This window comes from Aricia agestis, chromosome Z (assembly GCF_905147365.1).
Source record: "Aricia agestis chromosome Z, ilAriAges1.1, whole genome shotgun sequence".
Lineage (NCBI taxonomy): Eukaryota > Metazoa > Arthropoda > Insecta > Lepidoptera > Lycaenidae > Aricia > Aricia agestis.
In genome coordinates this window covers 2,762,859-2,788,583 of record NC_056428.1, presented here as the reverse complement: position 1 = coordinate 2,788,583, position 25,725 = coordinate 2,762,859, and the positions used below count along the sequence as shown (strand labels likewise).

The following is a 25,725-nucleotide window of genomic DNA, read 5'->3' as shown; positions in this document are numbered from 1 at the left end:
TTTAAATCGTTAGATACTTGTTGATTTGAGCTGGCTAGATTTCTCGTATATGAGTGGCTTTTTTTGGAATTGGTTCTAAAGCACATTTAAAACAAGGAAGATACTTATCTACCGATTTAAATCTTTGTGGAATTGAAACGGACTGAAATGGTCGTTGATTTCGGAAATATCGTAAAAGTACCTGTAAACTTTTATATAAAGTTATAGTTCTTTATACCATCAAAAATTGAATGCGACTCTAGCGCCATCTATGATTATAGAACGTAATTGTTCTAAAGTTGAAAATGCTCCTAACGGCCGTTCCCAATATTTGATCTATCTCTGGTTTTGCCCTACTAGAGATAGGAATAGCTCACAATTAACATAAAATATATGTCTCTAATGTCTAATCTGAGCTATTCCTATCTCTAGTAGGGCAAAACCAGAGATAGATCAAATATTGGGAACGGCCGTAAGTGTATTAATACCTATACTTGAAAGGAAATTATTGTAAATAAATATAAATATTATACTTAATACTATTAAATGTAATTTTTCTGCCAATCTTCTCAATTCGAATATCTCTTTTCCTAAAAATCTTTTACCTATCTGTAATAGGTATATCTCATGTCATTTGTATTTGTGTAAATAAATTGAATTTGTCAATTATATTCTAATTAAGTTATTTAAATGTTTGAATATTGTTAAACTTTACTGTATACAAGGCTCAGATGAAAATCGTTCCTGGTTAACTTCAGTGTAAAAAGACCATGAGGTACACTGGTTTAGACTGAGTTGTTACTAATAATGATCATCTGTCCAAAATATATCATGCCGTTCCTTAAGTACGACGAAACAGAGGGATTAGTATGGTATTTAATCATCAATAATTGTAACTCAAACTGACACAAGTCAACATGCAATAACGATAGTGTTTTAAGTTGGCTTTAGTTACACTATTTTATTAGGTTAAATAGTTAAATGCAACAAGATCCCAAAAAACGTAGTGTTAAATTTTAACGCTGTCCAGATGGTGACATGCAATTGGTAGTTGTACACCGCCGAGTGATCCTAAAGTCCGCGGTCTATGCCTACTTATTCTAATTGTTTTTTTTATACTTGAATAGAACATTTTTTTCACTGGCCTTTGTATATTGTGCCATTGCATAAAACAACGAGTAGTAGGACCGGCCTAATCGTTAAAGAAACGAAGTAAATTCGTTAGTGCATTAAATTATAGTACATATTATATTATAACTTTTATCGAGTCCATCGAGATACTTTGGCTTGCTACTAGTATAGCATTTTTAAATAAAAATTCTGTACTAATAATATTTCAAAGATTCTTGATGTAGTTTAGTTGATTTCGTTTAAATTAATAATATCTAATGTAGTCTATGATATCTATTATAACGATATTTGATTTAAAATATTATGATTCTAAAGTTATTTGGTTAATTTTATTGTAAATGTATGAAAGCTTTAAGTTGAATGTAATTTCTTGCCACGGCGAAATTAGAATTTTAGTATTTTTATAATGCTCACTATTTACGTTTTGCACTTAATATTGTCTTAGATGGGTAAAATTTGACGAATTATTGAAAATATTAAAAAAAAACACCAAGAAACACCAGCCATCTACGGTAGTAATTTCTGACTTGTCCAGAAAAAAATGAAATTGTTAAAATGTAAAATATTTCAATCATGTAATTAATTAAATAATAATATTATGAATTATAAATTACGATATTGTCTTTGTAGCTATGGTCTGTTATGACAGATTTTTTAAATTTAAAATTAAATCGAAAAAGTTCAAATAAATACGAAATTCGAGTTAAAAATTAAAGATTTGTCAATTTCCGAGCAGAACGTAATATCTTTAGTCGCTGAGAAAATGTATAATTATGTTGAAAAGTCCTAAAATTGGATTATGGATGTATAAATATAATATTTCTATGAATTATCATAAATATTTGTCGGTATAATAAAATGGAGTTGTGACGTCGACTGATATTATAGACAAGGATAATGCCATCTCATATTTTAAGTTGTAAAATATTGTCTACATTATCGAAGTAGAGCTGGCGGCCAAATCGGTCATGTCACATGTGGCCTCAATAGCCAAAAAAGCCAACACAGCTAAACCCACATGAAAAAAATAATAATTTCGCCACTTTTAGTTAACGCTGGCAACCCCCTCCCACCACCCGATCGATTTAAAAAAATTATTGGTTGCACATTTCGATTCGATTTAAAAAAATATTGGGTGCACAGGAAGTACAGAGCAACTATTTGGAAAAAAAATTCGCTGAACCTACATTTTTTCCATGTTTTTCACTACACCCACCACCCACGGCCTGCCAGCACGCAGATTACCAGAAAAGGTTGTTCAGGGAAGTAGCTAACGGAGTTTTAATTCAGCTGAAGCCACGTGACCGATTTGGTCCTCAGCTCTTAGTCGATTACAAGTAAGTTTGAATAATTGCATTATAAATAAATATTAAAATATTTTTGTTGTTTTATTTTCTATATTTAATTAAGTAATGAGTTCAACATTAATGACGACTAGCTTACGTCTTTAGTTAGTTACCTATTAGTTTGTGCCAAAGTTTGTGCAGTTAGGAGTTAGGCCTTATGATAGGCACCACGTGGGCACAATAGACATAACTACCAGTAGTTCGACGTCATAATACGTCAAATTTAAAGTTAATGTAATATAGACATATGATTCATTTCTTCCTTGATCAAAGATTTTTGACATTTGCTGAGAGATTGGATCCAATACGGTCATAGAAATAGGTGTTGCCAATTATTTAATATAAAAAAGAGTTTTTAATTTCTTGTTCGTTAATATGTTTCAAATACCTAATGTAATGTAATTATTTTTCTAATTATATACTTGGATAATCTTGCTGAAATAACAAAAAACAAGCCATAATAAAAATGACGATGTCTTTTGACATATCGAATTCTCTGAGATCTAGTAACCCTGACGTCAATACCTGTCAGCGTTAGCGCTCTCCATTGGCTATTGAAACCACATATAGCGTAAATTGGATCAATGAAATATGATAATGTAATATACAGATATATAAATATCAAAATAAATAATCCTTCACGTTATACATTCCCCCGCTTTTTCCACATTTCCCTCTATTTCTTAGCTCCTATTAGTCTCAGTGTGATAAAATATATAAAATGGGCTGTCTAACACTGAAATAATTGTTCAAATTGGACCAGCAGTTCCTGAGATTAAAACGTTCAAACAAACAAACTCTTCCGCTTAATAATATTATATGATGAGATTAGTTAGGGTCTAATCACACAGAACACTTATTCAGCTTTGTTCAGCTTTAATACGATACACTGTAGCACTACTTTGATAATATAAGAAATGAAATTAGAAAATACAATACAACATAGTTTTCGTTATGAAGCTTATCTTCAGTTTTGTTTTTAGTTTTTCGTAGTGCTAACTGGTAAAAATAAATGGATTATAGATAGGTACTGCTACATCACGTTATCTACGTATGAAATCGTTGTTAATTTATTACACCTATCTAAATTACGTAGAGGAAGTCTGTAATCTTTAATACAAATATGTAGCGTTTGTATTATTCAATTTAATATTTTTGTCCTAATGGTCGACATTATCTGAATCTGGAAACATTTCATCGATAATAGAAAAGACAGTGTACATCACTAGTAGTTCCAAATACTCCCACTACTGCTATCAGCGCCAATATGGCGACATGATGGCGACTTTCAAACGTCATTTTTACGTCAAATTTTGTTCCTATCCCTAATAATGGAGGAGCTGATTCCGCTTCAAATAGGCACAAAAAATAGCTGTCATTTCAAAGGGTATCATCAGTCCAGCGTACTTGTGTAATGGAGGTCAGTGTTTGTGAATTTCTATTTCAGATGGTATTATTATAAAAGAATGGAGAATGTTACTAGGTATGCCAAATTGCTAGAAATTTTGTCACAGTAAAGCCTGTGTGTATACAAATACACTAGTTTTTGTTGCAGTCAAAAATACCTAGTAGTTTTGATTTTATAGGGATTCAAAGTTTCGAAAAATATCGATTCCCGCTAACAGTCCCGCGACCGCTTGTGACGTCATAGCACAATTCTGCCGCGCGGGCCCCATACAATAAACGTGAATTTTGGCGCTATCTCAACAACGGCAACAGGTAGGCACTTGAAATTTTGACCAAGGTCTTAATAATTATATGTGTACTTTAATAATTAATAATAATATTATAATAAAATAAAAAATTAAGGGGGCTCCCATACAAAAATCACAATTTTTGGCCTATTTTGCTATATAAATTAAACTTATTCTCTATTTTAGACGTCGTCTATTTTAGACGTGGGAGAGCCATGTTTCGGCACGAATGGGCCGGCTCGACCGGAGAAATACCACGTTCTCACAGAAAACCGGCGTGAAACAGCGCTTGCACTGTGTTGCGCCGAGTGAGTGAGTTTACCGGAGGCCCAATCCCCTACCCTGTTCCCTTCCCTATCCTCCACTATTCCCTTCCCATCCCATCCTTACCCTCCCCTATTACCCTGTTCCCTCTTAAAAGGCCGGCAACGCACCTGCAGCTCTTTTGATGCTGCGGGCGACGGAAGTTGCTTTCTATCGGGTGACCCGTTTGCTCGTTTGCCCCCTTATTTCATAAAAAAAAAATAACGGTATGTGTATTCATGAGCGAGTCCGATTAGTAAAAAAATACAAATAAATAATCGGCCAAGTGCGAGTCGGACTGGCGCACGAAGAGTTCCGTACCGCTACAGTGATTTATGTATGGGAGCCCCCCTTAAATTTTTATTTTATTTTAATATTATTATTAAATATTAAAGTACACATATAATAGTGTCATCATATAGTAGTTATTAAATATTAAAGTACACGTATAATAGTGTAATAATATAGTAGTGTGAAGTCACAGGCGACCGCGTCGTACGGTTACAACTACTTGTTTTGCTTTCCGATTTATATCGGAAACTAATTGACGTATAACGAAGTAATTCTTTCACTGGTATTTTTTATTTTTGACAGAGAATATGGAATGCTAATAATCAAAATTAGGTAACACGAGCTTTTTCCCGCGGCTTCGCTCGCGTTAAGAAATATTATTATATACAAACTTTCATCCCCTATTTGAACTCCTTGGGGTTGGAATTTATCAAAACCCTTTCTTAGCGGATGCCTACGTTATAACATCTACCTGCACGCCAAATGTCAGCCCGATCCGTCCAGTGGTTTGGGCTGTGCGTTGATAGATCACTATGTCAATCAGTCAGTCAGTCACCTTTGAGTTTTATATATATAGATTCTTCAATCTATACTTATAAAATTACATGTCCTGACTGACTGACTGACTGATTCATCATCGCTGAGCAAAAACTGCTGCGAATCGCGTCGACATATTTCTCCTTTTTTAAGAACAAATTTAAAAACTACACTAAACATACGGTTTTCGAATGTCATTTGATTTAGCTGCTGCGCCTTTATGGGGGCCTCTCATACAAAAATCACTGTGGTGGTACGGAACTCTTCGTGCGCGAGTCCGACTCGCACTTGGCCGATTATTCATATGTATTTTTTTACTAATCGGACTTGCTCATGAATACACAATACCGTTATAGAGCAAAATAGGCCAAAAATTGTGATTTTTGCCACCCTTAATTTTTTATTTTATTATAATATTATTATTAAAGTACACATATACATAATTAAGGCCTTGGTGAACATTTCAAGTGCCTACCTGTTGCCGTTATTGAGATAGAGCAAAAAATCACGTTTATTGTATGGGGCCCGCGCGGCGGAATTGTGCTATGACGTCACACCGTTACCGGGCGCCGGGTCGTATAGTTACAACTTGTTTTGCTTATAAATCGCGAACTAATTAACGTATCCAAGTAATTCTTTCACTAATATTCTTTATTTTTGACAGAGAATGTGGACTGCTAATAATCAAAATTAGGTAACATTCTCCATTGGCTTCGGCCTTCAGAAATGGCTGTATGGGCAACGCTCCCTTTGCCTGTCCCGACCGGGACGAAAAGAAAATATGTCTATGACTTGTCAGTTGTCATTTGTCTATGATTTTGTGACAAGTGTTGTGACTTGTGAGTCAGTGAAAAAGCGGAATAATTTTAATAAAACAAATAATATTCTACAAACATACTGATAAATAAATAATGTAAAATGGCTATAAACTTGGAAAAGAACAAAGAGGCACTAATAGCCGCATGGAAAGATGTTCTGGACGAAAAAACGGACACTAATTGGTGAGTGAATTTTATCGTTTGCCGATTACTTTTCTACTCCCGAATTTATTAATTTATTTGTTATATTTATTAATTACGTCAATAATTATAATACATGTTATCAATAAACTATGTATTAATTTTATTACCCACTTGGAATATTTGAGGACAGGGTGTGTACTTCCTAATTATTAACATATCCTAGTTTTTAAGCGTTTTATCTTGGGTCATCAATTTATAGATATAATACTGTTATAACTGTAATTATTGAGCACTGTTTATGGTTTAGTGTTCATTTACATCTAGGATATGATTTTATTTCTTATTTTAGTAACATAAATATGGCTTAGAATGTACTAGAAGTACAATTCAAGACAAAGTTAATGTTACTTTCACTTGTTTCATGCGGTCTCAATTTAATTTATGCGTCACAATTTATATACTAACATTAAAACACTTTCTTCACGTTAAAGTAACATAAATTCTTTTTAATTACATTTTTTATGTCATTACTTTTAATGCCATTACATATTTTAATCAGATACATTTGATTTCCAAAAGTTTTCAATGGTAAATCAATATTTGTGCTACTTTATTATCTTATATTTAATTGTTTTAATTTATAGAATATAATAAACAATAATATATTTTGATTAAGTACATTTACTTCTTTAATCATATAATTTGAATCACGTGGTTTTACTAGGAATGTTTTAATAAATTTTTACCCACTATCCATGTCTATAAAAAAGTACTAAAATTCATATCAAAAAACTAATAACAAAATGTTACATTAAAATAGTGTTTAAATGAGATCATAATATCAATACAACTTTATGGATGGAACACTATGTCTAGACTACAGTCTACTCTGAATACTAATAAGTACTTTATATTCCAGGGCATTATTTGGTTACGACGGTATGACAAATGATCTGAAATATGTGAGCAAAGGTGATGGAGGTCTTACAGAGTTAATAGACGAGTTTAATAGTGGCAAAATACAGTATGCCTTTCTTAAAATGGACATTCCCAGCAACAGTATATCCAAATATGTCCTTATCAATTGGCAGGTAAGATAATGCAATCTTTACAAGATATTACATAACAGAAGCTACATCTTATCTTAATGATTCATGCTTCTTGGTATGAAGAGACTTTAGACACATGTTATTGATTTCACAATATGATTATGGATGTTATTAACTGAGGGTGTTACAAAAAAAATAATAATAGCAGGACATTTAATTACATCAGTAAATTGTATACACATAAAATATAAATATTTCATTATTGCTTCAACTCCCAAGCGGTCGCATTCAACAACAATAGATTTCCACGAATCAACGATAGAGGAATTATATTATGTTATCTACACTATGACGTAGCCATAAAGGAAAAAAACTGTTAAAGTCCTTTTGCCAGAATAGAAGCCTTTATCCTTCCGTTGCTCTATATTTGTGCCAAAAATTTATCAAAATCAACCCAGTATGCAGTAAAATAACATATTTTTTCCTTAAATGTGGACTAAATATCCAAACTATTCTTTTAGGGTGAGGGAGCACCAACAGTTCGAAAAGGGACTTGCGCAAACCATATCAAATATGTCTCACAGTTTTTCTCCGGCTTCCACATGACATTGCATGCTCGTATCGAAGATGACTTAGATGAGAAGGTGCTTCTGGATCAACTGGCGAAGGCTGGATCGGCATTCAACTTCAAAAACACTAGGCAGGAGGAGATACCGCCATCGGGGCCTGTGGGAACTGTGTATAAAAAAGTTAATCCAGGTAAATTATCTCTATCATAATTTTTTTCGGTTTTGGATATTGAAAGCTAAAATAAATAATGATTTAAGCCAAGAGAGTTGCAATATTATGAATTATTATTACAAACATTGTGTTTCGCCGAGTGAGTGAGTTTACCAGAGGCCCAATCCCCTATCCTATTCCCCTCCCCTATTCCCTCTTAAAAGGCCGGCAACGCACCTGCAGCTCTTCTGATGTTGCGAGTGTCCATAGGCGACGGAAGTTGCTTTCCACCAGGTGGCCCATTTGCTCGTTTGCCCCCTTATTTCATTTAAAAAAAAAACTAGATGAAGCCCGCAACTCCGTTGCGCCAAAAATTATTTATCTGGTAGGAACTGAACATTTTTTCGGGATAAAATGTATCCTATGTGCTTTCCTGGGACTCAAATATCTCCATACCTTTCTGAAACAGACAGACAGACACATTTTCGCATTTTTAACATCAGTATTCGTATTGATATTGAAATATGGAATATGGATACACAATAAGTAAAGTTTATGTAGATATCTCAAAAGAAAAGTAAATTAATTTGAGATACTTATGATAAAGTAATTTTTTGTAATGCTCTAAATGGGCTTAAAAATCATGGATTTTGCCACTACACATGTCATATTATACTCATAACTCATAAGCCCACCATGACACAATAATGATTACAAATTAAAGTATTATGTTAAACCTAAATAATGCATATTGTTTACCGTTTCTGTCTCAACAATGCCGGACTGAGCATTGTTTGCTAAACAAACTGCCATTGCCTCGCGATTCACGGTGGTGGATAGTTTTAAAATGTGTCGGTAAAATGACTGAAGATATAAGGTTGAGGAAAGTTAGTCTTAGGAGAGGTTAGTAAAGTGCAAAACTCGCAGTACATTGCCACGTACTCTATCACTAATGCTCGAATTTTGCTAATGTGCATAGTACTTTAAATGTAATGTGTTTGTGATAGTATTGAAGTATTACTTGTGTTATTTCCATTCAAGCTGTTAATGATAGTGTGTAAATGCTAGTTTTATTCTCTTGAATGGGTATAAAGTTAAGTGACCAATATCTTTGAGTTACTGATGCTATATTTTATTAACACTAGTGTTACAAATGATAAATTATTTCATTTCAGTTCAAGAAATCAATTCCAAAGAAAGGGATCAGTTCTGGTTGAAAGAAGAATTGGAAGAAAAAAAGAGAGTAGAAGCAGAGAAGAAAAGGAGAGAAGAGGTAATATTTTTGTTCTAAAAGCAAGTATCGCGTTTTTTGGTAAAAAAAATATAATGTTTTAATATTTTTTCACACACGTTGCTGAAATACTTAATATTTTTTAGGAAAAGAAAAAAGCAGAGGAAGAAGTGCGAAGAAGAGATGAATTGGAGGCGGCGAAACGACAAAAGTAAGTTGTTATTTACAGTTAAATTTGAAGAGTTTTAGACTCAGTAGTCTGTTTTGTGTTGTATTGTCAGTATTTTGAAAATCTTCAAATTTTATTGTTAATACATTTTATCATTTATCAGTTTAATATTAACAATTAAATTTGAAGAGTTTTAAAACACTGACAATACAACACAATACAATGTAGACTTTTAGACTTACAATACAAGAATTCCAAAGAACAGTGTATTAAGTTCCGCGCGTCCCTGTGTTTTTGTTCATATCATTTCCTGGGACTCAAAGTAACTTCTTTAGTAATATACTAGCTGTTGCCCGCATCTTCGTTCGCGTGAATGTATGTTATTAAAATCGAGATTTAGAAAACTGAACACCCATCTACGACTATTTTATTTGGATCTATATTACATACGAAAATTTTAATTTACATCAAAGATCCAGGACACTTGAACCTCAGATACTTATCGTTTTGAAAAATCCTTTCTTCGAAGACCGCTTGGCGTGGACCGGGGATGGGGGCCACAGGACAGGGGAAAGGAACATGTGACGGAGATAGAGAATAGACTTCAGAAGACGGGATTTAATGTAGGCATCTATCCCTATTCCCTACCTCTTGTTCTCAGATTCATAATCTACAATTAAACAACAATTTCGAGGAGTTTCTTCAATTCCATTACTTATCAAGTCACTGTTTTTAGGGTTCCGTACCCAAAGGGTAAAAACGGCCGGGACCCTTTTACTAAGACTTCGTTGTCTGTCCGTCTGTCTGTCTCCAGGCTGAATCTCAAGAACCGTTATATCTAGAGTTCTGAAATTTTTACAAATTGTGTATATCTGTTGCCGCTATAACAAAAAATACTGAAAACAAAATAAAATCAATATTTAAGGGTGGCTCCCATACAACAAACATGATTTTTTTGGCCTTTTTTGCTCAATATCAATAATGACAACAGGCAGGCAGTTGAAATTTTCACAGAATCCTTAATTATATGTGTATTTTAATAGTTAATAATAAAATTAGAATGTAATTAAAATTTAAGGGGTGCTCCCATACAAAAACACAACTTTTGGCCTATTTTTTCTCTATAACGGTACGGAATCCTTCGTGCGCGAGTCCGACTCGCACTTGGCCGATTTTATTGTAAATATGGTATCAAATTCGGGCAATCTATAGAACAAAAAAAGAATTTTGAAAATCTGACCACAAACAGCAAAGTAAACATTAACTCCTCCTTTTTTGAAAGTCGGTTAAAAAAAAGTATCTAAAATGCCAAATTTCATTGAAATCGGTCCAGCGGATTCAGAGATTAGCCTGTACAAACAGACAAACCGACAAACAGACAAACAGACAGAGAAACAAAAATTTCAAAAACAGTTAAAATGTGTTCTATTACTCTTCTAATATGCCCCTGACTCGTTTTTTCAAGTTTATTTCCAATGTACAAAAATTTTACCTCTACGATTTTATTATAAGTATATATAATATTATTATAAGTATAGATAGATAGATAGAGTATAGATAGATGTAATTGATTGTACCGTTGGTTCTTGGTGGAAATTCATGTTGAACACTTATAAAAAACAATTTTCTTGCACTTTTTCCACTGTATTAAGAAATTATTAACAAATTACACGATCGGTTTCGAAATGAATCATCTTCATGTGTACTTAGTCTGTGTGTACAAGTACACATGAAAATGATTAATTTCGAAACCGGTCGTGTAATTTGTTAATACAGTGGAAAAAGTGCAAGAAAATTGTCTTTTATTAGTGGTCTTTTTTTTTTTTTTTTTTTTATTATTATAAAATTGGGGCCGTCTATAGACTGTTCGTCCATATCCTTTTTTTGTTATTTTATTATTTAGATTTTTCGCACCAAGGATAATTGAAATAATATTATGAATTTTAATTAATTGTGGTCCATCACGCCATGGACATTTTTTTTTTTTTTTTTTTTTTTTTTTTTATATATATGTGTGTATATGTATATTTAATAGAATAGAGTATAATATGTTATACATATAATAAATAAATATATACATTTATTGTTTTATAAATTGCATAATAATAATATTAATGTTTTGAACGGTGAGGTCCCAGTCGGTGTGGCGGCCAGTAGATCCGACATTTTCCGATTTCCTTAGATTTTATGCTGCTCCACCCTTTGCCTTTAGATGTTGTGACATTGGCTTGGTGGAGAGGGGTCACTCAAGCTGGGTGGAGTTTCTAGGTTGTTAAAAAGACATCGTTCTGTGTCGAATCTACCCGCCATGTGGCTTAGGACTTTATCGTTCCTGTCTTTTATAGCCATTTTTATATTATAATCTCTTATGTGTTCGGTTGACACCTCCGTGGCTCTTTTTATGAAGCTTGCCACAGCGTCTCCATCAGTGTCAGTGTAATAGACACAGGTGTTAGTGTGCCGGGATATGGCTACAACTGCATGAGGAACGCTGTCATGGATTGCCAGCTTTCGGGACTTGGTCTGTATGATGATCACCGAGGGACTCGTTAATCCCTGAGCTTCATGGATTGTGAGGACGCGAGAGTCCGTTCCCGATCCATAGCCTGTATTAGTGAGGGCTGCTTTCTCCTCTTGTGTGTGGACAAGATACAGGGTATTTAGATTGGTTTTAGGTATTCTCGCTCCTGAATACTTCATTAGCTTTAGGGACCGCACTATTTCCTTCGATGAATAGATGTTATTATAGACCATGCTTAAGGCGTATGCCACATCCATAGGGCTCCTGTGTGTGCAAGACAACTCCTGGGTGATGCTGGTTACCAGGTTTGGACGAGTGTAATTAAGTTTAAAGAGGTTTTCACGCTCTATAAACGGGAGTTGGTTAATATCTCCAATGAGGATAACATCGTTGGCGCCTGTTAACTGATTCGCCATGACGATTGAGCCGAAATGGTTCATGAGGGCCTCGTCAACTATCAACCTTTTGTAGGTTTCCTTTGTCCCATTTACCAGCAAAGAGGCCATGGTACGAACTTTATCTTTAACTTTGTTGCCAGTTCGTAGCGATAGCCTTTGCTTTAGATCCTCGGCTGCTTCGATTGTCGTTGTTATTATAACGTCTGTTTCCTCATTGAAGTTATTAATGATCCAAGTTGTCTTCCCACATCCAGGAACCCCATTGGTCTTTAGTAATAACAATAAGAAACGGTTCAGCGTCTTAAGTGTTAGGGTCAGACAGATACTCGTTCGCATTTATAATCTAAGTATTAATTGATAGCGGCGACTCCGGGGGCGAAGGCCTGAGCGCGAGCGAGGCGCTCCGGCGGCAGCGGTCGGCGGAGGCGCGGTCCCTCATCGGGTCGTCAACCAGCGCGGCCCGACAACACTTCCTGCAGCACACTTCGCAGTCGCAGATAGAACAGAGGTAGCGTACACCATTGTTGGCAGGATCCTCTATTATTGGCATCTTAGTGGAAAAGACTGGAGAAGGCCTATGCCAAGAGGCACACTGACCTTGGAGACATTCTACAGCTTGAAGTCAGAATAAAAGTCTATTATAGAATGCACTGGATAGGCCGTATAGGCCGCGGCCTAGAGGCGGCAGCATTCTAGGTGGGCGGCAGATTTCGTACATGGAGTGGTTAAATTTTTGGATCTTTTCTGAAATGTTACACAATATTTTTGTCCACTTTTAGCTAAGTCTATATTTTAATTTATTTATGGCTACAGTTAACTTTAAAAATCAGTACCTGGATGACCGAGCTTTGCTCGGTATAGCAAACACTGATTGACTTCGTGTTACTTAATAACGCCATCTGCTGGTCCTTAAAAAAAATAGTTGCTTACAAAATAGTATTAATTTTCGCCAATAGATGTCAGGAAGAGTCATATTTTTCAGTTTATCGATTGTCGATAAAACACGAATAAAAAGACATTTTCTGAAAATGATTCCTAGCTAGATCGATTTATCGCCCCCGAGACCCCCTATATACTAAATTTCATGAAAATCGTTGGAGCCGATTCCGAGATTCCAATATATATATATATATATATATATATATATATATATACTAGCTGTCCCGGTGAACTTCGTGTCACTTTAAAACCTTCCCTGGACTTCTACGAATATTTTAAGACTAAAATTAGCCCAACCCGTTCAGCCGTTTTCGAGTTTTAGCGTTACTAACATAATTGAAAATCCATTTTTATATATTTGACTTGTAATAAGTATTATCACAAATCTTTTGTATGGGAGTATAGAAAAGTGTTGTTTTTAGACTTTTTCAGGAAATGTAATTTTTTTTAATTTTTCTATCCGTAAGAACCATCCTCGTACTTCAAGGAATATTTAAAAAAAAGAATTAGCGAAATCGGTCCAACCGTTCCCGAGTTTTGCGCTTAGCAACACATTCAGCGACTCATTTTTATATTATATATATATACAGGGCGACTGGAAATTAGTGGCGGAGCCGTTAAGGGGAGGTAGTCTAGGGTTATTCTGACAGATATCACTATGAGACCTACTGTGCTTACTTAACCCTTTCCAAAATATTCCTACTTAAGGAGTGTAACCAAAAAATCGTACTAAAAATTTTCAAATAGTAATAAATCCTAAAAAAAATGATTTTTGCCTACTTTTTTTTTTGTTTTGCAACAAAGATATTCCAAATAAGTAATTTTAATTGTTAGAACTTCGTAATTTTCATTATTTTTTGCAAAAATTGCTAAACAAAAACGGAAAATGTAAAAAACAAATCTTTGATGGCTGAAAAAACATCAATTTACTTAAAAAAGTCACCCATTATTATTACGTACAAAATAATTAAAAAACTTCTACGTTTCGTTTTCTTTCAAATGAGATATTAAAATCCAAAATCGGTTGAGAAACCATCAAGATAAGACTGTTGTAACGCTTCAATTCCTAAGCGGCCACATGTGGCCCCGAGAACAATACATTTCCAAGAACCCGCGAAATCCTAAAAAATGTGATTTTGGTCTACTTTTTTTTTGTTTTGCAACAAAGATATTCTAAATAAGTAATAATAATTATTAAAACTTCGTAACTTTCATTATTTTATGCAAAAAATGCTAAACAAAAACGGAAAATGTAAAAAACAAATCTTTGATGGCCTAAAAAACATCAGTCACTCTTTATTATTGTGTACAAAGTACAAAATTATTAAAAAAACTTCTACGTTTTGTTCCCTTTCAAAGGAGATATTAAATTCCAAAATCGGTTAAAGAACAATGAAGATATGGTCAGTAAAAAAAACCGTAGAACCCGCCCAAAGTGTTCCGAGAACAAAGGACTCGGTCGACGGTCAGGAGTCGAGCATGCCCCTCCGGCCTCCCTCTGTCTCAGTCCGCTCTAACAGTTAACTGTGTTCGGATGTGCTTACTTTCTCTCAGATTTCCTGGACTTTTGTATTAATTGATTTTCTTCCCGACAACTTGGACTGCGCCCTGGTTTCTGTGACTCCTTAGGATTTGGCTTTGTTGTTTATCGGACCAATAATGGCAGAAAGAACATCGTTTAGTAACGAAGAATACGCAGATATTCTATTTTATTACGGAGCTGCTAGAGGAAACGCTGAACAAGCTCGTCGTGAATATGGCGAAATATTCCCTAATCGTCGACTGCCTGATGCCCGCGTATTCTCCCGAACATTCCGACGGATGCGAGAGCGCGGAACCGTCGTAAGATACCAAGGTAAGAGAAAATTATTATTAAAGCATGTTCAAACCAGAGATTTCATTTCGTACAAAATGTAGAATTTTTTTGTTCTAGTGCTTTCGATAATCTGTCCAGCTATAAAAAATAAACCTTCTCTATCACTCTTATTAAGTCGCCCTTTAAATTGTGAGATTGCAAAACAATAATTCATGTTACTGTACATACAATTAGTCAGTGCAAAGACTCACAGAAATGGGTGCCATAAATCATACAAGTAAGATAACGGATATCACTTCCTCTCTCGCACTTACTTTAAAGGGTGACGACTGATGTCACAAGTTGTCACAAGTTGCACTTAATTAAATTAAAAAAATTAAACCTTTACGTTTTCAGGTGACGCAGGTAGACCTCGACTGGAAGTCGGGGACGACGAAGAGGAAATTTTAAATCATTTCCAAATAGACCCTACGCTGTCTACAAGAATGATAGCTCGTCGTATGGGACGCTCTCAATGGAAGGTGTGGTACACTCTACACGAAAATGACCTCCATCCTTACCATTACACACCTGTTCAGGTCATAGAAGAAGGAGATCCTTTCAGAAGGATGCAGTTTTGCAGATTCTTACTAAATGCGGACGTTGAAGATAGAAATTATCTTAAAAGAATTTTATGGACTGACGAGTCCAAGTTTGATAAGGACGGTATTACAAATTATCACAACGCTCATTATTGGAGCGTACGTGCCATGGGTAATCCACACCTAAAAAGGCAAAAAGGTTCACAGAGAAGGTTTAATCTGAATGTGTGGATGGGAATAATTAATAACCGCTTGATTGGACCACATTTCCTACCGCAAAACCTCAATGGGGTTGAATATGAAAGTTTTCTGAGGAATGTTTTTCATGAATTAATGGAAGACATGCCGTTAGAAACGAGGCAAAACATGATATTCATGCATGATAGCTGTCCTGCGCATTTCAGGCTAGCTGTGAGAAGTTGGCTAGACCAACATTTCCCCGACCGATGGATAGGTAGAGGTGGTCCAATACCATGGCCGGCACGTAGCCCCGACATCACACCCATGGACTTCTTCGTTTGGGGTCGAATGAAATCTTTAGTTTATGCCACAGACGTCCCTGTACCAAACATTGAAGACTTGCGCAACCGAATTATAAACGCAGCGCAGGAAATTCAAAGTGAACTTACAGACTCAAGGGTTGTGAAAACGGGTGTCGTAAGAAGAGCACGAGCTTGTATTAGGAATAATGGTGGGCACTTTGAAAATGAATTATAAACAGTTTTTTTTCAATAAACTTATTCTTTAGTAGTTTGGTTTTTTTATTTAATTTTTTTTTTATAATACTTCGATCGCAGGAATCCCAGACACAATATTAGATATTCAATTGTTACGCGGCAGCCGGCTTCCGCGAGGGCGTCGAAGGGTTTAAACAGTCTCATCTTGATGGTTTCTTAGCCGATTTTGGATTTTATTTAATATCTCATTTGAATGGGAACGAAACATAGAAGTTTCTTAATTATTTTATACGTAATAATAATGGGTGACATTTTAAAGTAAATTGATGTTTATTCAGCCATCAAATATTTGTTTTTTACATTTTCCGTTTTTATTTAGCAGTTTTTGCAGAAAATAATGAAAGTTACGAAGTTTTAACAATTAGTATTACTTATTTAGAATATCTTTGTTGCAAAACAAAAAAAAAGTAGACCAAAATCAAATTTTTTAGGGTTTCGCGGATTCTTGGAAATGTATTGTTCTCGGGGCCACATGTGGCCGCTTAGGAATTGAAGCGTTACAACAGTCTTATCTTGATGGTTTCTCAACGATTTTGGATTTTAATATCTCATTTGAAAGGAAACGAAACGTAGAAGTTTTTTAATTATTTTGTACGTAATAATAATGGGTGACTTTTTTAAGTAAATTGATGTTTTGTCAGCCATCAAAGATTTGTTTTTTACATTTTCCGTTTTTGTTTAGCAATTTTTAAAAAAAATAATGAAAATTACGAAGTTCTAACAATTAAAATTACTTATTTGGAATATCTTTGTTGCAAAACAAAAAAAAAAGTAGGTAAAAATCATTTTTTTTAGAATTTATTACTATTTCAAAATTTTTAGTACGATTTTTTGGTTACACTCCTTAAGTAGGAATATTTTGGAAAGGGTTAAGTAAGCACAGTAGGTCTCATAGTGATATCTGTCAGAATAACCCTAGACTACCTCCCCTTAACGGCTCCGCCACTAATTTCCAGTCGCCCTGTATATATATATATATATATATATATATATATATATATATATATATATATATATATATATATATATATATATATATATATAAAAATGAGTCGCTGAATGTGTATGTATATATATATATATATAACCCGCCTCCCTTGACCCTAATTTATAACGCGCATTGAATATTAAAGCTGGTACACTATATTCTGTAATAATTTTTTTTACTCAATCAAAAATGAATTTCAGCAAGTACAATTCAAGCGTCCCAGAGAAGCCGGTCCGCAGCTCAGTGGTGTCACAGCGGATCAACTCCTTCTCACAGAACCTGTCTCCATCATCACCCACACACCCCCCACGGAGTCCAGAGAAATCAACCATCAAGGAAACCACTTCGGAACCACCCAAAACGAGCCCCCTCAAAAACATAGACAAGATCAAAATGAGTTTAGAGACCCCGTCACAGATACAGTACGAGCCAATCATCGATCCGACTGACTTGAGTCCGAGCACAGAGGAACCGTCTTTCAGTGAATACGCAGAACAGAATTATAGAGAGCTAGATATGAAGCAAAGTGAGCCCATGATCAAACAGAATATTCTAGAGAATGATATGTTCGATGCATCCTACTCGAGTTCAAACGAGAACGATGATGATGATAGTGATAATAAGTTCAGCACGATCAAACGGTCACCGTACAGTAAGAAGGAGGAGGAGTTGAGTAGACAGAATACGGTGATAGAGAATGTTAATTATAAGAAGGAGAATGGAACGTCCGTTGAAGGTAAGCTAAATTTATCATAGAAATACATTTATTACTAAACTAGACGTTCAGCGCGGTTCCACCCGCGTAAATAAAGAATTCCGCGAGTACTAATACAGTTTTCTTAAGGTAGCTTTTAGTATACTTGCAAAATATGCAACCTAAAACTTACGAATTGAATTTAAAAAAGTAATAAATAAAATTTCCGTTTAAAACATGGCAACTGTTCTTTATAATAGTAATTCAAATACTGTAATATATTTCAGATTTATCACCTGAAGGTGTGGACGAAGAAGCTACAATATACGAAGACCTGGACGATGATCCCGGCCTAACAGCGAGAGCTTTATACGACTATCAAGCAGGTACACTACTGATTTGTTATAATAGTAATAAAGTAATAATCGGTAAAGTGCGAGTCAGACTCGCGCACGAAGGGGTAACGTACTATTAAAGAGGGAATTAGGGAAAAATTGTGTTTTTTGTATGGGATTATTTATTTTATTTTAATTTTTCTCTGGCTGTGATCTCACTCTATTGCTCTGCACACACCGGACGAATCAGAGATCACAACCGACCATAGCTCTTTCTATCTCCCTCTCACTCTTGCAATATATTGTATAATATATCTATCTCACTTACTCCTACAGTGGACGAATCCAAGCAGGTCACGTTTGACCCTGGCTTTCTCTATCTCTCTCTTGCTCCTTCCTCCCTCTCCGGCAATGGTCTCACTCTATTGTTCTGCCCGCAGCGGACGAATCAGAGATCACCATAGCTGCTCTCTACCTACCGATCATTGAAGATGCTCCCTCTCACTCTAACAATCTATCTATCTCACTCCCACAGCGGACGAGTCCGAGATCACGTTCGACCCCGGCGAGCTGATCACCCACATCGAACAGGTGGACGCGGGCTGGTGGCAGGGGCTCGGTCCGCGCGGCACCTTCGGCCTCTTCCCGGCCAACTACGTGGAGCTGCTGCCGTGCAGGCCGCGTTGGTGAGTCAAGTACAATAATTCCACACTTAGGGCCTGTTTCGCCGCTTCCTGACAAGTGCCGGATAGGCTATCCACCTTAATATTATGAATGCGAATGTGTATCTGTCTGTCTGTTACCTCTTCACATCCAAACCGCTAAACCGATTTTGTTGAAATCTGGGTTGGGGATACTTTGAGTCCCGTGAAAGGACATAGGATACATTTAATCCCGGAAAAATGTACGGTTTCCGCCCGATAAACGAATTTTGGCACAATGGAGTTGCGGGCGTCATCCACTTTAAAATATATTTTTTTATTATTTTAGATTCCAATCAAGTCCAAACTAGTCCAGTTTCTGAGGTATTTAACAGTCTATTTAACAGCGTTGTTGATCGGTCAATCAGCATGGTAGCCAATCAAAGTCGATAGCCAATAAAATTAGGAAAAAACTGGGTGTTAAGTTAGCAATTTGCCCAGCACATAAGTCACTACTTTAACGTCTGTAAGGCAGGATCTAGTGGGTGGTAGGTGGTAACCGACAACGAAACTTCTTCAATGTGATCTTATGATCTTACAATGAAATTAATCTGAAGTATGATAAAAAGAGTAGAAGGCAATATCTTGTTCTATATCGAAAGTTTTCCATCTAATAACATACATTAAATGCATTTGTGTCAATAATTTTACAGTAAAATGTAATGAAACAAGCCATATTATATGGCAAAACCAATGGTTCCAAAGGGATCTACGAACTATAGAGGCGTGTTTTAGTGTGTTTTATTTGATGTTTAATAATATGTGTTATTTATCATTTTCAGAAATGAAGATGGCATATTATAATGTGCTTTGTGGGTACCGGGTATGGTCGACTTGTGAAGTATAATCTGGCACCTCAGGAAATCACTGTCATTATTTAATATTTATTTACCGTTTATTTTTGGCTAAATAGGTTCATACGTTATTATTTCATATAACAATATGGTTTATTTGCTTAAGCAAATTAATTTGCTTAATTCATTTTAAAAATGTTGACATCAATTACTATTACTTACTAATGTTTTATGGAATATGACGTGTGAAAGAGAAAGAAATAATAGTACTGCACTTATCTTATGTATCTGTAATAAAGTACTGTAGTATATTTACTCAAAAAGTCTTCTTTTTGATGTAGAAGCTTTTTTAAAAAAATTATGACATCATATTTTATATTTTAAATAATTTTCATAATATTGTTTGTGACTTTACTTTTAAGTTTAATATGTAAGTACTAATTACAATGTAACTTTTTTTAAAGCATATTTAGAATTGTAGTAAGTACTTATATTTACAAATATTCGATGAAAAAATTATCATTTTAATTAACTCAATATATTATAAGTATTTGTAGTAATTTTATTCAATTGCATCAAATAATATAACATTAGAATCATTTTAATCCAAGACTGGTTTAAGTAAGTTTATGTTAAAACTACATAAATGATTTTAAATTATTATTATCCTATCTATTATTTGCGTTACAAAACGTTGTAGTTATTTTATATTCTATTGAAAGGAATTAACATGGATTATTTTTCCGACCCAAATATCGACCAATAGAATTGCACCATTCGACGTCACGTGGTGGAAAAATAATCCCCCGAATACCACACGAGCTTCAAAATTATCTGGCATTTCCCTCAAGGTTCCCTGCAAACAAATGAATCCTTCATTTGTTTGCAACGAACCTATCGGGAAATACCCGATAATTTTGAAGCTCTTGTGGTATTGTAAGTGAATATTTAATTTTTAGGTTGACATATTTTTAACTTAATGAAAATTTCAATGCTATTATCTCTTATTCCAATAGTAATAATATTTACTAAGTAATAATATTTTTTATTAATATCTTTGGCTCAATAGTATCAATGCTAGTCATTTGACATAAAAATTCTAATCGCTTATTTGCACCATGTAACAATCCATTTTTTAATAGAATAACCAGATTCTTTAAACAATCCAATTTTAATAGATTATAATATGAAACTATTGATATTAAATTATCACGATTCACAATACTTTTGTTTCGTGCCCAATGGAATTTAGCAAGTATTAATTTTGTAAGTAGACTCAAATCGATGCTAGTTAGTAGTTTACGTTTTTGGAAAGCCTAATACAAAAGTAATTGGCCTATATTCAAAACTTACCACATTTTATTACTTTTGGCTATGGACATTTTAAAATTGGCCATAGTCGAGACTGAAAAGAGCCAACTGTGACTCGTCTCATGGTTTCTGACTTGTTATAATGAAGTGTGTCGACCATAGGTAAGATATTATTTTAAAATTACTAATAAGAAACCCTAGATCCTCAAAAGTGTGTCTTATTAGTGCCAAAAATTATTTATACCCAAATTTTGTATCTTTGTATTGGACGGTATTGGCATTTTAACGAATTTAATATTAAAATGTATTTGTGTATTGGCATATAATAAAAAAAGGCTTCCAAAGCACAAGAGGCATACCAGCTATTTCGCTATTTACTAAATAATTTGCTTCCTTCTTAATGCATTTTAACGTTATTTTTAGTAGCATTAAGCATAAAATATTTTACGTTAGTTTTCCCGTTAAGTTTCTCCTGATGCGGGCTCCACACTCGCGGCGCGAATTGCGGCCGCGATTCACGGATGCAACACACCGTGAACATGACGCGAACAAATACTGCCCTCTACACTCGCAATCTTCCCATTTACTTTCGCGCATTTGAGTAAAATGGAAGGGAGTGTGGATGATGTTCGCGTTCGCGTTTCGCGAGCCTTTTGTCGCGGGTCAAAAAACCGATGACGGACGGGGAAAGCCGCGAAGCGCGAACGCGAGGCTGCGAAACCCTCCACACTCGCGGTTCGCGGCCTTCGCGGGCTTTCGCGCCGCGAGTGTGGAGCCCGCATGAGATTATAAGAGATAATATGAAAATATCTAATAAATTTATATTGTCATGTACTAGTGAAAAATTTATGAGCATAATTCTTCAATTTTTCTTACAAAAATTTGCTTTATAGATAAGTTTAGCTTTAATATATTATGTACATTGTACAGCATATTTTATGTAAATGTACGAATTTTATTGTAAAGACGACTTATGAAATGAAGTGTTAAATATTTTGTTTAATAAGTAGCATTTAATTTTATATTCATTTATTATATTATTTATTCGAATTTTGGCTACTTAAATTTATTTTTTTCTATTACGATATTGTTATTTCTAAAGCAGATAATTTTGTCATTAAGTATTAACTGACAAAATTAAAAACATATTTTGAAAACCTTCGTAATTTAACTATGTAGCTATGTAGACACCAATAAAATTAATAAATAGTATCCGAAAATTCCAACTTAAGTTACTTTGTTCCTACTGGTTATATATTAGCGTTAATTAGGCTGGTATTTAAATAGTCAGTACTCAAGATGCAACTCGGTCTCAAGACACGTTTCAGGCTCTGTGATTGGTTGGCTGTCAAAATTTGGACCAATCAATAGCGCCGAACCGCGTCTTGAGACCGAGATGCATCTTGAGTACTGACTATTTATACCGGCCTTAATGTACTACCATTGCTATAGTTTGTGCGTTTTATGATGATATGCGTGACACACTATAATTGACAATAGTAGGTAAGTTACCGAACAAAAATTAATCGATAGTTTAAAAATATCGAATCACTTCGTAAAGGAATTGCAATAGAAATTATCGATTTCGTACTGACATTTCAGTGGTGCCGGGGATGCCCTTTTTTATCGATTTGATTTCAATTCAACAGTCAATCTCTATTGACATAAGTTCCGTTTCATGCATCGGACATTTTTCAAATGTTTTCGTAACAATAATTTTATACTCCTTTTTCACAAATTTTATATTACTAAGTTAGCATTTAGCAACTTTTCATTTCTATTCATTTACAATTATAGGAAACATTTGTTTTTGTAGATGGAATATAATTTATTACATTTTGTTTTTTTTTGTTTTCTTGTAAAAAAACCCGTAGCAAGGAATATGAAAACTGTCACCCATATCTTATAACGCACAAACTATTATGACTAATGAGTAATGACCCTCAACAGTGTATGTAAAACTACGGTTCACGAAAGTCAATAACATCGTGGTTTCCTGAACATACTTTTTTAAAACATTAGTTTAATGCATTTGTTAGACTTATTTTAAGAGTAATGCTTTTTCATTATTTATGTTTAGTCATCTTTTGCTATGTTATTGTCATAGTTAAGTTTTTTTTTCACACAGAAAAATATTGATATGAAAAGAAGAGGACTAAAATGTGTCTAAGAAAAATGCAGAGTTTTTAGACTGGCTAGAACTGGATGTTAGATTTGATTTAAAAGTATAAGTCAAAATTAAATTTTCTGGTTACAAATGACTACTTACATATAATTGAGTAGTATTTTAGAATACTTTACCTACTAAACCTTCCTATAGAGAAATTGACACATCTATAACTTCTTACAATATTTTTACTAGAAATATTGACTACAATAATTATTGGTAGCTATACTAGGTATAGTCAAACAAACTTTACAACTTTACAATTCTTGTAATATTTGGAATATTGTCACAATAGTTTTAGTCTATACACTTATTGTAAGCGCCATTTTATTTTTAAATGATATTTTAGTTTTAAATAAGTTATTTTTACAATTTAAACATATCTTACATAGTTTTGGCGTTAGGCAAAACGTATTTTACAAACTTAATGAAACCTTAGTCGATCAACTATGAAGTACCTTCTAAAAACACCAACAACAATTCTAAATAGTTTAAATCTGCAGATAGCATAAATATTTTATAAAATATGTAGTAATTTAAAGATTGTAGAAAAATCACTACATTTTTAAGCCTATCTTAAGTTTTAATTTACACAGGCGTTTAACATTTCAGCTATATTTTATGTTAACTGGATTTTTATAGTGTCTGTTATTCAACAGTATATGAAATGTATATTTTTGTCAATATACATAGTGCTATTAAATGTAATATCGCGCTTAAAAAATAACTGTTCGCTTAGTAATACTTGTGTTAAATGTATATATGTATTTTGTATGTTAGTGTTTCAATTAATTGTGTATTTGCTAGCAATATAGCGCCTGCGATGATAAACTTTGTGTACATTCACAGAACATAATAATAATTAAATGGAATAATATGCTAACTAAGACGCTTCACAATTCAAGCTGAAAACCTATACCTCTATTATTATTCTACTATTAGAATACCGTTTTGTAGAAGGGGATTGAATCGTACCAGAAACGAAACTATGTTAGGCCTAATTTAACCAACGTCTGTTAGTGTTAACAGCTTGTTAAAATGTCATGACTTCTCTTTCATTCATATGAATAACGAACGAGGTAACGTTATACTTATTCGAGGATTAACTTTAACAGTCGATGGCGAAATTTGGCCTTAATGTGGCATTCAAATAGTAGAATCAAAGGCCTGTTTACAGAAAAAGTAACCTAAAAGTAACCTGTTTACAAAAAAAAGTAACCTGATGAAAAGTGATGGAACTTCAGTTAAATTGTTCTCAGCAGGATTCTATTTTATGTCACGGTAAAGTGTAATTTTTGTCTGATGAATGGCGTCTGTACATTAGCACCTATGGATTGAGGTGGTTTTTTAATAACATCGGGGCAACCGAGCAAACGGGCCACCTGATGGAAAGCAACTACCGTCGCCCATGGGCACTCGCAACATCAGGACACTGAAGAGTTGCAGCTGGTGTATGTCTATTTGTGAATTGAAACCGCCATTGCTATTACATTATTATTAGTTCTGTTAAACAACCGGTAGTAGATTTTATCCAATGAATATTGAGTATTGACCGTATATAGACGCAATATAATATGGTGCTCCTCTGTAAGGTACTATATCCGCATCCTATTTTCAAAATAAACCACTATAATAATTAACCATTTTTTTATTTATCAGATGACTTCAACAAGACCGACTTCCAAAAAGGGGGAGGTAATTGCGTAGGGGTTATTAAAACGGGAGTGGGCCGTAGGGTCGAAGACGAACATCAATGATCAAATTTCCTCAATACTTCCAAAAAAATGCAAACGGTAGCTTCATCCTTACCACCTCTTATAGTAACACGTTTTAGCAAGCGATAGCGCGATGTAGGAGACGACACGGCGCAATCTACTATGAATTTTTGGAAGTAACTTAATTTGAACAAATTTACGCATTTTCACCCCCTTACATCCCTTTTTGCCAGTTAAAAAGTAGCCTATGTCCTTTCTCAGGATTTAGACTATCTGTACAGTACAAAATTTCATTACAATCCGTTCGGTAGTTTTAGCGTGAAAGCGCTCGACAGACAGAGATACTTTCGAATTTATATTAGTATAGATATACTAACAGACACATCACACATAAAACGCCTTTATTTTTGACCGACTCCCAAAAAGGAGGAGGAGGTAGTTGCGTAGGGGTTAATAAAAAGTAAAAACGGGAGTGGGCCGTGGGGTCGAAGACGAACATCAACGATCAACTATTCTCAATACTTTCAATAAACTTAACAGAAATCAAAGCTTCAGCCTTACCACCTCTTATAGTAACACAAGCGATAGCGCGATGTAGGAGACGACACGGCGCCAT

General features: G+C 34.4%; 1 protein-coding gene across 2 annotated transcripts; it reads left to right on the top strand.

The window, feature by feature from the left end:
- The first annotated feature begins 6,130 nt into the window (after nucleotides 1-6,130).
- Nucleotides 6,131-20,048, top strand: LOC121738529 (drebrin-like protein). Of its 2 annotated transcripts, none has more exons than XM_042130660.1 (10): nucleotides 6,131-6,282; nucleotides 7,163-7,334; nucleotides 7,814-8,051; nucleotides 9,188-9,285; nucleotides 9,390-9,454; nucleotides 12,693-12,839; nucleotides 17,596-18,128; nucleotides 18,374-18,472; nucleotides 18,957-19,107; nucleotides 19,905-20,048. In XM_042130660.1, coding segments are annotated over exons 1-10 (1,587 nt in total). In that variant the 5' UTR covers nucleotides 6,131-6,199; the 3' UTR covers nucleotides 19,906-20,048. The 2 variants fall into 2 exon arrangements, with proteins under 2 accessions (XP_041986594.1, XP_041986593.1); XM_042130659.1 differs by having other exon boundaries at nucleotides 17,593-18,128.
- Nucleotides 20,049-25,725: the final 5,677 nt, after the last annotated feature.

Bases quoted from the DNA above. Each gene is read 5' to 3' on its own strand.
- LOC121738529 (XM_042130659.1), top strand. From the start codon at position 6,200: ATGGCTATAAACTTGGAAAAGAACAAAGAGGCACTAATAGCCGCATGG. The intron at 6,283-7,162 runs GTGAGTGAATTT...TTTATATTCCAG, and splicing joins GAAAAAACGGACACTAATTG to GGCATTATTTGGTTACGACG. The intron at 8,052-9,187 runs GTAAATTATCTC...ATTTCATTTCAG, and splicing joins GTATAAAAAAGTTAATCCAG to TTCAAGAAATCAATTCCAAA.